Raw genomic sequence first — 15,366 nt, 5'->3', positions numbered from 1 at the left:
CGCTGAAAAAGTTTGGGAACCACTGAACTAATTGACCCTTCGTTAAGCCCCGCTCTTGCTACGCCTGTAAAGCTTTCGTGCCTGGCAAGTCTATGACAGTATGTATGCACCAGTGTCAGACATTCCCAAGGAAATAATTAGTAATGTTTGGCTAACAGGTGAAACATCTGAGAGAGCAAGACAAAAGGGACTGCAGTATGCATTAAAATATATATCCATGACATAATATGCAGCCAATTAGAAAATTTAATCAAAATGTAAGATAAAGTCTATGCCCCATGTGCAAGCAGCAGCTGCCTCATATGCTGAACATTAAAATGGAAAACATACAAATTGAAGAACAGCTTTGTTCATGCAAAGCACAGTAAATTAATTTTTGAAACAAACAGCTTATCCATAAATCTTGTGCATAAATACAATAGTCTCTTTTAATAGATTGGTAGGATTAGGATTGAACATGTCGTTGTTTTAGATGATTTTTGAGCGATCTTGTTTAGTTTTGTAATAAATAGGAGTTGATCGGGTTAGTTATGTGCTCTCTAATGTGATATCGCAGGCGGTTGCGTGATTTAATTTTTTCTCTAACAGTATCACAGGAGTATAAGCCGCATCATTCAAAAATGCGTCAATAAGACGAAATAACATATATAAGTCGCAGCGGACTATACGTCGCGTTTACTCAGAAAATTATTTCAAAAAATCCAAGCCGAAGAACAGACATTTAATCTGGAAAGGCAAGTTATTCAACTAAACAATAGCAGACAGAACAGCAGGATGAATAGATGTCTGTACGTTAAAGTAATATTATCAGTTATTTAAACGATAAACCACAGCATACAGAACTTACCTGGAAGGTTGAATAGGCTAAATGAACTGAACAAGCCAACTAGCGTGAAGTTCGCGTACTCGTCATTCCACAGCACTGAATCCATTGAATTACATAAATACAGGAGCAGCATATGGCGGACTCTCACGCTGTAGACGGTAATGTTGTCTCTTGCCTTATAAATATCAAAATAAATTCATACTGACTTAAAAGGCGCACCTGACTGTAAGACGCAGCACCAGCCAAGTTATGAAAAAACAGCGGCTTATAGACCAAAAAATACGGTACTTTCTGTAATATCAAGTTCTTCTTCATTTGTTGGTAAGCTGAGGAATTGACACAGATCATTGAAATTGAAACGATGTCATTTGAGTTACAGAAACACATCTGGCAAATGAAATCAAGTTGATTGCGATGATAAAGAGTCACCTGATCTCATTGGGATCTTCCTCATATTTGTTATAATTTCTCCATTAGAAGAGCATGACCAGCACCAGCAGATGATCACAGCCAGAACGCTCGTGGCGATGGTGCTGATGATCAGACCCACACTCTGCGTCTGAGCTGTGATATGAGACAAAGCGGTGATCAGACCTCATATCTGATCATGTGACAGTCTTTGTGTCTGTAATGTCTCTCCTTACACACTTACGTGCTACAACCTGCAGGTTAAGGACACAGGTGCTTTTTCCTATGATGTTTGACGCAGTGCACTGATACAAGCCGGATGTGCTGGTGCTGATGTTTCTCAGTGTGGCGCTTCCCTGCGTCTGATCTGAGAACAGCAGCATCAGTTTTTCTTACATATTTCATTCATCTGCACATTCAACATGCACTTTAGATTTCAGTGGAGAAAATAAAGGCCACTTTAAAAATCTAATAACAATGGTCAAACTACCAATGCTGACATGTGTAATCTATAGATATTAGAAAGCTGTTTCTGAGAAAGGCAGTGCATCATGTGGAGTTTTTTCTCTCCGTGTGGATTGGCTTTTGCACAAGTTAGACATAAATCTAAATTAATTTAAGAGTTGAGGTAGATTAGGTGGTTTAATTTCAGTCGCCAGCCATAACATTTCATAACCTGAACTTCTCTGTGCTGTCATACGTAGTGTTGTGAGGTTATGCAAAATCGCCCCCACCTGATGTATTGTGCCAGTGTAAAGACGCAATGCAATTAATTGTTGACGCGAGAGAACTGTTTAGTAAAGACTTTAAGCAGGCTCAGCAATCGCCAAGGTGATATCGGGACCGCATAGGGGAGGACAACAATCTACACACTGCCCTCCCCATCTCTATCTGACACAGCAGCATCGTCACAATGACCCCTGGCACCTGAAAAAGAGTAAACTTTATAGCAGTCAGACAAGCGAGTGAGGTTCCAGACACAAAATCTCACCTTTTCAGCCACCAGATTTTTATAGACATTTTTAGTATTGCCCACTTCAATGGCCAACCTGTATTGAGTAAGCACTGCATCCTTGGCTAGTGCAGAGAAACCAGGAGCTGGGTCGGTTCTAACTGGGGATGCAGTAATCTACACCCATGCAAAAACAATTCAACAAGCAGCGGCTGATCTTACAGCTGCCTTATTTCATCTGCAGAACTGGCTCCAGTGGCGGTTCTAGACAAATTTCACTAGGGGGGCCAAGGAGGGGCCAGTGTTTTACCAGAGAGGCACATAAAAAATGACAAGAAATTGTATTTAATGATTATAGGGGTGGTTACAGGAATTAGTTTAAAACAGGACTAGGCCTTAGTTTAATTAGGAAATATAACTAGTTTTAACAAACATGCCTTACTAAAAACATTACTTGTGTGCATTTTGAAGCAAAACAAAGGGCACTGACAAACGTTTGTTTTAGTTTACATATAAACACACATTGCTAGACAGTTAGGGACCACAATCTAATCAGTATTTAAAAATATATTTATTTTAAATTGTAAAAATTTTTATATGTAACATTTAATTATATTCCTCCCATTTTATGCACGTCTAAGAGGATCACTACCTTGTCGTGGTTTAGAGGCTTGCGTATCTCAATGACCCAGAGAGCTATGCTGGCTGGAACCTCTGTGTTCCTGGTAGGGCCACCCATGCCAGACAGGTCAAAGGATAGAGACCAGACTAATAGTGATCCCTGGTCCTCCAGGTTGGGGGTTGGACACTGGGCTAACAACCCAGTTCTAGAAAAAAATAGGTGCTACGGAAACAGCAACAAAAGAAACTAAACTTACTGGATGTAATGGGTTTTCAGAGTCATCGCAAGATACTCAAATGAATGGCAGTAGTGAAAGCCTATGGGAAACTACTGCCAGGATGGTGAAAGTCCTGAGCACCAAGACCAGGATAGGATTCTGGAATGTAAGAACAATGTATGACACTGGCAAACTGGCTCAAGTAATATCAGAAATGAGATGCTACAACTTACATATTCAGTGAGTTAGTGAAAGCAGGTGGACAGGTTCAGGAAGACTCAGAACCAGTACAGGGGAAACAGTGTTGTACTCCGGAAGAGATGACAATCAGCACTTTGAGGGAGTTGCCATTATCCTCAAGAAAGGTTTAGAGAAAAGTATGATAGAGTGGAAACCTGTCAACAACAGACTCATTAAGATCAGACTCAAAGGGAAGCAAATCAACACTACTATCATACAGTGTTATGCCCCTACAAACAACAACAACGAGGATGAAAAAGACAGATTTTATGAGGAGTTACAGGCTCTGCTGGAAGAAACACCAAGACATGAGATGAAGATTGTAATGGGAAATATGAATGCAAAAATTGGAAGTGACAACACCAACTATGAGAGAGCTATGGGAAGGGAGGGCTGTGGTACCATGAATGAGAATGGAGAGAGACTGATGGAGCTCTGTACTACCTATAATCTTGTTGTTGGAGGGACACTTTTTCCTCACAGAGAGATTCACAAGTTGACCTGGTACTCTCCAAATGGAAGGGATAAAAATCAGATAGACCACTTTATGATCAATGGTACCTGGCGAAGATCACTTCTGGATGTAAGAGTTAAGAGGGGAGCCGATGTTGGCAGCGACCATCATATGGTTGTAGCAACAGTGAAAGTAAAGTTGAGGAAGACAGGGGTCAAAGGACCAGGAAGGCAGGAATTAGATGTGGAGAAACTACAGAACCCCAAAATCAAAAGTACTTTTGTTTTGGAGTTGAGGAACAAATATCAAGCCCTGGCAGCTATGGAAGACTACACAAAGCCTGAACAACTAGATGTAAACACCAGGTGGGAGGCAGCTTATCTTCAGACCAGCGAAGGATGCTTGGGTACCAAAGAAAGGAAAAGAAAGGAATGGATCAAAGAAAACACTTTGAAGGCCATAGGTACCAGGAGAGCGTTGAAGAAACAGCTTTTAGATGCTAAATCAGAGAGACTGAAAGAGAGATGTAAGCTAAGCTATCAACAAGCAGATAGAGAAGTGAAGAGATTGGTAAGATCAGACAAAAGAGCCTTTATGGATGACCTTGCAAGCCAGGCGAAAGAAGCAGCTAGCAAGGGAGAACAAGGAAAGGTGTACAAAATAACCAAGGTAATCTGTGGCAAATATTGTGGAACTAAAGACTTACCAATTACGGACAAAAATGGGCGATTACTAACATCAGAAACAGAAATTGACGCCCGCTGGGCTGAGCACTTTAGTGAAGTTTTGAACAGGCCACCACCAACATCAAAAGCTGACATTAAGGAAGCAGAGCATGATCTCGACATCAATACTGCACCACCAGAAAAGGAAGAGATTGTTGCAACTATAATGTCTCTTAAAAACAGAAAAGCCCCTGGACATGACAAATTGAATGCAGAACTGTTCAAAGCAGACCCAGAGCTTGCAGCCAAAATGCTTCTCCCACTATTTACAGCAATATGGAAAGAAAGACAGATACCAACAGACTGGTCGGAAGGCATAATTGTGAAGATCCCCAAGAAAGAAACCCTTAGCAACTGTAACAACTGGCGTGGAGTAACTCTTTTGTCTATACCAAGCAAGATCCTAGCAAAAATTATAATCCAGCGGCTATCAGATGCAGTTGACCAACACCTCAGAAAGGAACAGGCAGGGTTCCGGAAAGGAAGAGGATGTACAGATCAGATTTTTGTACTGCGAAACATCATTGAACAATGCACTGAATGGCAGAGACAACTATACATTAATTTTGTAGATTTTGAGAAAGCCTTTGACAGCGTCCATAGAGACAGCCTTTGACGTATTCTCCGTGCATATGGAATACCACAAGACATCATCCTTCTCATCCAAAGCTTCTACAACAACTTCACATGTAAGGTAGTAAACAGCAACCACCGTTTTCATGTGAAGACTGGTGTGAGGCAAGGCTGTGTGATGTCAGCATTCCTTTTTAACATTGCCATTGACTGGGTAATGCGGAGAACTACTGAAAAACAGACAAGCGGTCTGAGATGGACCCTCAGTTATACACTTGAAGATCTAGACTTTGCTGACGATTTGGCTCTGATCTCCCACACACACCAGCACATTCAGGAGAAGACATACCGCATCAATACATATGCTGAACAGATAGGCTTAAGGATCAACCTGCAGAAAACAAAGGTGATGACACTCAACATCCCAAACCCACTACCAGTGCAGGTAAATGGAAAAAATCTTCCAATGACCACAGAATTCACCTATTTGGGCAGCATTGTCAGATATGATGGAGGAGCGGACATTGACATAAAGAATCTTCTTGGCAAAGCCAGAAATGCCCATAGGATGCTGAATAGTGTTTGGAGATCCAAGCAGTACAGCATAAAGACCACGTTGAAATTGTACCAGAGCTGTGTGCTTTCCACCCTGCTATATGGCTCAGAGTGCTGGAGGATAACAGACAGTGACCTGAATAAGCTCTCTGTTTTCCATACAAAGAATTTGAGGAGAATCATGAGAATTTTCTGGCCAAACACCATCTCTAATGAGCAGTTGCTTGCATGTTGCAATCAGAACAGTATTGGGACCATCATCATGAGAAGAAGATGGAGGTGGATTGGGCACTTGCAAAGGAGAGAACAAGAAAATATTACCCGTAAAGCCATTCACTGGGCATCAGAGGGCAAACTCTAGAGAGGCAGACCAAAAAACACCTGGCACCAGAGAGTAGAAGGAGAATAAAAGAACATGAACCACACTTGGGGTACCATCCAGAAGCTGGCCCAGAACAGACAGGAGTGGAAGACTTTTGTTGCTGCCCTACATGCCAGTGGCATAACGGGCGGTAAGTAAGTAAGTAAATATGTAAGAGCATAATTACAGCGCTTTTTACAATGTGTAAACTTTAAAAAGTTAGCGAGATGTTGGTTTTGCCGGTTGTTGATGAGTAACAGCTGTGAATGATCAGAACGCGCTTAAGCAGCCACGTCACAGGAGAACAAGTGAACAGTGTCCCAATGTCAAGTGAGCTAGAGTCCTTACCAGTGCCCAAACCTGCATTCACAGTCACAACATCGGGAGATTGGGAACGAATTGAGACACTCACCAAGCAGCAACCGCAGGCATCTACAGTGTTGGGTGCGCCGCTCTAATTTGCAATTTGCCCGTGAAGAACGTTGCGTCGCATTAGTTCCGCTTTTGGCGCTCGCGTGCAAAATCAAAATAAATGTATACTTTTTTATTTGGTCAGCACGGGGTGGCCACAGGGGTGGCCAGGGACATTTCTACAGAGGCATGGGCCACCCTTGGCCTCCGTGTAGAACCGCCACTGACTGGCTCAGGGACTCATGCTTCATGTTGAACACCAAAAAAACAGTGTGTATGTACTTCTCCAAACGTCAGGTCGAAGTAATTAGATCAAACGTTTTCCTGAATGGAGTGGAACTTGATGTGGTCTCAGAATTTAAATATCTCGGGGTAGTTCTTGATTCAACATTTAGTTTCAAAAGTCATGTTAAAAAAATAGCACAGATAGTTAAATTCAACATTCGAAATTTTCAACATATTCGAAATAATTTAAACATGGATGCTGCCAAAACTTATTTTTATTCTATGATTACTTCTCATTTTGATTATTGCTTGACCACCTGGTCTCTTGCTTGCCCCACAACTCTTGCACAAATGAAAAGTCTCTACAAAAACCGCTATCCCATCACTATTGTCAAGTTATAAAAAAACATAGACTATTGGATTTTGATAATATGATCAAATTGAAAACGGCCTGCCTGATATATAAGGTTTTAAATTCTTTAGCCCCACCACCATTGAAAGACTTTATTAAGTCTAAAGACAATATGCAGAGAACCACTTTATTGCAGTCTCTATCTTTGGGATTTTTTTTCCTTTCTTTCTCTTATGTCTTTCTTTTCATGTAGATGTGTATATGAACCTCTGAAGCTGTATGAATTTTTAAGTCAAATGTGAATATTGTTTAGGTTTTATCTAATATTATTAAATTACGTATAATTTTAGATGTAAATTATATCATGTAAAGTTTTGAGATTAGTGTGATATTAGCCTTTGGGACTACGGATGGAAATTAGCGTTTCGCTACAATCCGGCATGTTTACACGTATGATTGTCATGCTTGTTCATTAACATGTACTGTCCCAATCAAATAAGTTATTATTATTATTATTAACTACAGCTACAAGTCGACACACAGGCGTATAAGACCATCCCGCAAAGTATCCCTCCGCTCATCGTCAATCAACAATGCAACTGTGTATGATGTCATACACTCCTGACCAACCAGAATGAATTTATGTTCACGCCTTAGAACATCAGCAGCAAAGGTAGACCCAACTGTCTCTGACGGGTCACCGCTGGACTGTTCCACAGCGAATACCAGGGTCTTCGCCAGTGCAGCAAATTGATGAAATCCTTTACTAGTGAGTTGGATGGCAGAGTCAATGTCCCACGCATAGAAGTCCTGGCAGACAACAAGTCTCAACTGATGCGCAGAGGGGTGATCTGGCCTAATGTGCAGTGACATGAGCAAACCATGCAACACAGACAGTGGGACAACAATGCATTAAGTGGTGTTTGACAGCAGTGTATTATGCCGTACGACTAACAGGCCATCATTTGCAATGGTGACAGTGTTCAAATCTCTTTACATCTATCACATTGGTGACTCTCTTCAATGGATGTTTACCCTGCCAAAGATGAGCATGCACCCTGCGGAGATCAGAACACTCTGCCTGAATAGACAGCCGTGTGGCTCTATTGGCAAAGGGTACTTTTGCAGCTTCCTGCAAGATGTCGGCAACTTCAGTACGGGACACGACAGCGACCATAGACTCACAGACAAAGTTACACACCTGTCATGTGGGGTTGTTGCACTACGCAGCATTACGACTAGCATAATCTGACAGAAGAATAACGGCCCCGGCTTGGAAACAGCTAGCAGTTGACAAGAAAGTAGTAACATGTGGGCTTGCAGAGAATTGCATGAGGCCAAAGTTGTAATGCGGTGAGAACTAGCGCGAATAATACCTTGATATCAGACCCACCCCAATATAGTGGTCTATACTGGAGCAACGACAGTCTTACTGGGAGATAAGCATAAATCGCATGCCCAGAGGGCTGACAGGATATATTTCACACCACAAGAAGATCTTCATGGGTGTTGCCGCGGCAATACAGATCATCCACAACCTTGGCCACCTGTCCCTGTTGAAGGAGGTTGCCGAGCAACACACAGGCCAATTCTACCAACGCGGTTTTTGAGCCAGGCACATCTGGCATAAACACAGACACCTTTAAATGGTGTGACCACCCTAAAGTGCTTCATAGATGGCCTGGAAAGTGGGATTTGGTAGAAAGCTTTGGTGAGTTGCGACTAGGGCTGAAACGATTCATCGAGTTACTCGATTAACTCGATTAAAAAAATTCCTTGATGCAAAAATTCTGCCTTGAAGCCTCGTTAAATTCCTATGACGCGCACTGCACGCGCCGAGATCAGATTCACACGGACCGTGTTCAATGTTCAGAAAGCACATCATAGAGCGTGATATATTTTGAATTTAGTTGGCGCGATGTCCATAAACGGCAGAGAGAGAATGTCTAAAGTTTGGGATCATTACATTCTTATCATTACCTTACATTCAGCATCTGAACCAAAAACATCCACTGCTGTTTCACCAAACATCGCTAAATCAAGGTAACGTAGCTTTCGCTGATTTTGATCCCATACTGTATTTGTAGCGATGTCGTTATGCGGTTTGACTAGATATGATGTTTAGCTTTGATGTTTTTAAGTAGTAAACATATTCACGTTCAATTGCAAGAGAGTATAGCTTAAAAAAGGACCCCCACCTTCACACACGCATGCACCCTCGTCTCTCTCTCTCAAGCGAGTCATACCGATTGCGCAATGCATCACATATGCTTAAACTTTTATGTAGCCACGCAACAATAATTTCAGCATGCATTCATTCACTGTATACAGCGGGACGTGATGTTGTGATTTTTCGAACGGATTCTTAACCTAAAATGCACCGCAAATGCAAGTGATGCAAACCAAATGCAGCGTTCTATTGCAATGAAGCAACTGGTCTGACTGGGGTGTCACTCTTCCTCACGCACAGCACGCGTGCACACAAACACAGGTTGTTACCATAGCAAATAGGCTCACCCCAGAAATTATATATTATTTGTTAGAAGCCAAATGGTAAATGCTACAGGTGTAGAAATCTACATAAACCAGATATGTACTTTGATGTCAGGGCTAGATTACAGCATAAAACCTGTTGTGCATATTAATAAATTAAAGTGCTTAATTGTTGGCACTGGCACTTATAAACACTAAATGGGTAAAAATTGAAATAAATAGACTGTTTTTTTTTTAGAAATAAAAACCAAATGCTTGAACATTTTACAGCAACATCATTTTCGTTATGCATTATTTGTTTTGGTTCTTTAAAAACACACACAAAAATTTTATCCGATTACTCGATTAATCGATCGATTCAGAGCTAGATTAATCGATTACAAAAATAATCGATAGCTGCAGCCCTAGATAAAAGATTATTTTTTAAAGGAACTAAAGAAATTATTTTAAATTATTCTCTCTTGAATATGCAGATGAAAAGTGCAGTTGAATTTTAAAGCCTTTATTTTCATATCTATAAATGGATTTCTCTGTGACATCATCACTGCTTGCGCACGCAACCGAGAGGCAGAAAGAAAGACGTCCCTTTTGTTGTAGGCTAGTAACGGTGTCTGTAAGTCAAAATGCCAAGGAGTTGTTATGTGGAAAATAGTACCAACAGAACCAGTGCTGGGTGCTGATGTTTAACATATCAGTAGATGCGACTATTACGTTACTAGCCTAACATGATAATTCATACATGTATCACAGTAACACTGCAAAATTAAAGACAGAAATCCAACTAAAATCAAGTTTTATTTAGTCAGCAGTTATATACAAACAATAAAGTTTCAGTGCTTAAGGTTGTTGCAGTAGCGGACCAGCTCACCAATCAGGCTTTCTGCCTCCAGGATGCGCGCGCACCCTGTAATGTTTGTAAACAGGAAACCAGGGTACTCTCGCTGTGTACTTTCTGTAAACATTTCCGCATCAGATCAGGATATGGACGTTTGTTTGGTTAATGCACTTACAATAAAGATAAATGTTTCTAGCAATGAAAAAAGTAATTTTTCGTCCTCCATAATACAGTACTGTTTTCTCAATGTTTTATTTCATTTGTATGTTTGATATTTCAAAATCTATACAAGTTTTTGGTGTCATAAAGTTTGACTGTTGATTAACTCTTCCCACAAACATTACAGAGTTAAGGTTTCTTTCCAGTATGAACTCTCTGATGGACTTTCAATTGACCTGACAGAGCAAACGTCTTGTCACACTGAGAGCATTTGTAAGGTTTTAATTTCCTCCTGTATGAACTCTCTGGTGATTTAGTAATGCAGCCCCATGTCTAAAACTCTTTCCACAGAGACTACAGCGATGAGGTTTCTCTCCAGTATGAATTCTTTCATGGGTTTTTAAGCTACTTGAACAAGTAAACGTCTTGCCACACTGAGAGCATATGAAAAGTTTTTCACCTGTATGAACTCTCTGGTGATATTGGAATGTAGCCGCTTGTCTAAAACTCTTCCCACAGACACTACAGTGATAAGGTTTCTCTCCAGTGTGAACTCTCTGATGGACTCTTAAATGAGATACATTAGTGAAGTTCTTTCCACACGGAGTGCAGACGTAAGGTTTCTCTCCAGTATGAAGTCTCTGATGGATTTTTAAGTGACCTGATAAAGTAAATGTCTTGTCACACTGAGAGCATTTGAAAGGTTTTTCACCTGTATGAAGTCTCTTGTGATTTAGTAAGGTAGCCTTTACACTAAAACTCGTCCCACAGAAACTACAGTGATAAGGTTTCTCTCCAGTATGAACTCTTTGATGGACTTTTAAGTTACTTGAAAAAGTAAACGTCTTGTCACACTGAGCGCATTTGAAAGGTTTTTCACCTGTGTGAACTCTCTGATGAACTTTAAGATTGTCTTTGGTTCTGAAGTATTTTCCACATTCAGTGCAGTTGAAAGGCTTTTCATCACTGTGTGTCATCATGTGAACATTTAGATTAGAGGAAGAGACACAAATCCTCCCACACTGCTCACAGTGAAACTGCTTCTTCTTCTTCTTCTGCTTCTTCTCTCTGTGGTCTTCTGAATAAAGTTTCTTCTCTTGTAAGGTAGTAAAGCTGATCTCAGATCTGGTGAAGAGTTTCTGTTCTGTGTGTTTTCTCTCATGTCTCTCTAAAAGTCTCTGTGAGTTGAATGTCTTTTCACAGGTGATGCAGGAAAGAGTTTGTGCTGTCAGTCGCTCTTTTGATTTTATTTCTATATCCAAACATGAATCACTCTTCACATCTGAAAGAAACATGAAACAATTAAATTGTCTTTTCACTCTTATTTACACAAAGAACGATGAAGAATTGAGATTCTGTATCTTTTTCTAGATTAACACATATAGACAGAAGACAGGTGTCAGTCCTGTTATTACAACTGGGTCATTGTTAGTGATGGGATATTTGAAGCAAAGGTTCGGAGCGCGTGTCAAAAATAAATGGGTGTGCCAGATGAAGCCTTGATTCAGGGCTTGTGTCGTTTATGTAGAAATCACGTAACCAATGACAAACGAGGCCTCGGTTCGGTCTAAGTATCAAACCGGGATAAAGGAGTTTCGAAACTCGCGCCACCTTGTGGGTGTTGTGGCGTTTTAGTGTCAGTAAAAGCAGAGTGTTGCAGAGTTCATTATCTTCATATAGATTTAGTTATTTGTTTATATTTTCAAGATATTTAATTCATGTGCAAGTTCCCTCTTTCGTCACTCCTCCAAGGGATTCCCCAGGGTCTTAAAGCTTGTATGACTGTGCACATGATTATTTTAATCAAAAGCATGATCAACGTAAGTCTACATATTATAATAACAAGGAACGATGCTTCTAACGACAGGTGAAGAGCTGCTTGCGAATGTTCGTTTGAACTATGGTTTCGGGAAACACCAAATCGTTGGACTTTGTCAGTAACGACGAAACTTACGACAGTAGTTGGCTAACAATGCTTTCGGGAAACGCACCCCAGGTGTTATGAGAGCCCAGGTTGCTCTGTTAGTGGCCTTCAGCTCTTCTGCATTGTTGGGTCTGGCATATCTCATCTTCCTCTTCACAATAACCCATAGATTTTCTATGGGATTAAGGTCTACATGCCTGTTGCTCAAAAAGTATTAAAGATATCCTAAACTCGTTTAATATTTTAGTTTTTACATTTCTTGTTCTTTTCATTAGTGAGTTTGAGCCTGAAAACCCAAAATAGGTGCTCACATGCCAGTTAAAAATGTTAAAAATACAACAATAATTGAGGTGACATACCTGATGGAATAAAATCATCATCTTCCTCAGTGCGATCTTCCTCTTCTGTGGGTTCAGCTTTGATTTCTGTGGGTTCAGTTTTGATTTCTTTGGGTTCAGTTTTGATTTCTGTGGGTTCAGTTTTGATTTCTGTGGGTTCAGTTTTAATCTTCATCATGAAGTTCGTGCAGTCGATGAGTTTAACTGAACACATCTTCAGTTTGGTCTGCAGGAGAGTCCAGTAGTGGCTGTGGTGTGCGGCTCTGATCTCTGCTCATCCACACTGAATCCAGACTCCCATCATCAGTCACATACACTGAAGATTCACAACAATCCACATCCTGACAACACAACACACACAAACAGTAAGATTAGAAATGATTTGATGTTGTCAGATTCAGGTAAATGATGTTTAAGCTGTACAAACCTCTCGTTTCATTGCTAAATCTCCTCTTGACCTCAGCTTTGTCTCCAGTAACGCCACCTCTTTCTTCAGTTGAGAGATTTCTGTGATGAAATCATCAATATATCCAGCATGGACAGATCAGTTCATACTGATTTACAGCACATCTCATCATCAACGTCTCAACACTTAAATACACAGAGACAAGACTCTGTTTAAACTCAATGAAACACGCAAGAGAGAAAAACACTGAGGATACACAAACACATCACACGCGCGCTCTTTCTTTCTTTCTTTAGTGAGTTTATTTGCGGACTAAAGAGCTGCAGCGCCTCCTGCTGTACTGGAGACAGAAGACGCTCAGTGATTTACAATGGATTTAACAAAATGCGTCTCAATTATGGCTAGAAATCATCACGAATATTGTATAAAATGAAAAGAAAGGGTGGGAAAATAATTGCTGAAGAATAAAGACAAAACATCAAGATTTAAAAGTCATAAAGATAGGACACCGTAGGACAAAATATATTTTTATCAGATTAAAAATACAATCACAAAATTTTGACAACGTTGTATTTTCAATAAGGTAATGTTGCAGCAAACATTTTAAAAACGTTTTAAAAACCACACCCTAAATAATAACAAAAAAGAAGGACGTTTTATAAATGTTGTAAAATACCTAATTGCCGCGTTTAGGTAGTAAAAAACGTAAATCACATCTGTTCACTACGAAAACAAAACCAGACCAAAATGCAACATTTGTGATATGTTTTCCCTGCTGAAAAAATTAAATAAAACCGTTACAGAAGATTCTAATGGTTTCCATTAAAATACCAATAGGAACCATTAGCTTTTACCATTAAAACCACTACACTGTAGTGTGTTTTGGGCCATATTCCATTAGAACCAATAAATTCCATATAAAATCAATAGAATTTCTGTGATGGTGTCTATTGTTTTTTTAGGAGGATTGTTTAGCTGTTAAAACTTGAAAAAATAATTTTAAAGAACATCATGACCATATAGAACCAGGTGTTTATGTTACTTTGGTAAAAATGTATGTCGGCCCACCAATAAAATGCCCAGTATGCCCGATTACCAATCCAGCCCTGCCAACCACTATAAAACAAAACACTAATAAAGCTGAGATAAATTTAAACCAATGTATAGACGGTTTCATCGGACGCACGTGCGCTGACACAATCCACGTTTTTTTTAATGGTCTGACTAGTTGCCAAACCGATCTCTTGAACAAATGCCTCGTTGAAAATAACAAATGTTTTGCTTTACTATGTTATCGTTGTGTTGTTTTTTGCTTGTTATATAAATAAACTACGTTTAAAGAACTTTGTTATTTATTCTTAGCAAAGTTTACCAGAAGTTACGTGCAGACCACGACAGTCGCTTGTTTATGTTGTTACTGTTGAAACCATCTATACACGGTTTGTATTTTGATATGTTCATGATGTTCTTTAAACGTCTAATTCAAACATTATGGAAACGTGTTGGAAACCTTTTTATCGAAGACCAGAAGACTTGGATTTTCTCGAGCTGTAGTCTTTATTGCAGAAAACGATCTTTAAATCCGAACATAGAGTCCAGGCGCTGCAATCACCAAGTTTAATTACAGCCCTACATTGCATTTATACACATTTTTGCGGGCAGCCCCCTAAATGGAAAACCAAGCACTCAACTTTGAAAGCATTGTACATCAAGACATTGAAAGGAAGTAACCCTGCCACTCCCAATCCTTCAGTTTCACCAACACTTAATCCCATTAACATTAACATCTCACCCACTGTCTCACTCTAACCATTTCATTATAGTAATGTGTTCACACCTTAGGCTTACCATTCACCTTTGACTCAGACCCTTGTCCCAAGCATAAACAAATGGCCATCAATAATGAAATAAAACGTACCAGGGCCACAGTTACCTGGATAATTTCTTTCAAATGTCAAGATGAGACAGGAACTTGCAGAAACCCACTTACATTAGTGGACAGAGTTACTCGGTTTTGCTCTTAAACATGATGAACATGTATATATACAATAATGTGTGTTTAAATTTAAGTGGTGCAACACAACTCGAATTAAAATTAAACTGAGATCAACAACATTTCAATGGTGTATTACACTCATAAAACAAGTGTCAACACAGTGTTTTAAACAGTGTTTTAAAAACAACACTTTCATAGCAGGAAAAATAATACTATGGAAGTAAATGGGACTCACAAGTGGCTTGATTTCAAACTTTCCTCAAAATATCTTCCTTCATGTTCATCAGAACAAAG

General features: G+C 39.8%; 1 protein-coding gene across 2 annotated transcripts in view; it reads right to left on the bottom strand.

Annotated features, from left to right (window-relative positions):
* LOC129439007 (uncharacterized) overlaps nt 1-15,366 on the bottom strand; it is a 109,430-nt gene that overhangs the window by 41,540 nt on the left and 52,524 nt on the right. Inside the window, exon 1 of one of the 2 annotated variants that reach the window (XM_073863497.1) lies at nt 13,098-13,382. In XM_073863497.1, coding sequence (XP_073719598.1) covers nt 13,098-13,109 — 12 coding nt within the window. In that variant the 5' untranslated portion in view covers nt 13,110-13,382. Of the gene's footprint in view, nt 1-13,097 lie in introns of those variants that run through there. The other variant, XM_073863494.1, reaches the window with a different exon arrangement.

The sequence above is a fragment of the Misgurnus anguillicaudatus genome, chromosome 24 (assembly GCF_027580225.2).
Source record: "Misgurnus anguillicaudatus chromosome 24, ASM2758022v2, whole genome shotgun sequence".
In the NCBI taxonomy this organism is placed as follows: Eukaryota; Metazoa; Chordata; class Actinopteri; order Cypriniformes; family Cobitidae; genus Misgurnus; species Misgurnus anguillicaudatus.
This window is presented reverse-complemented; position numbering and strand designations above follow the sequence as displayed.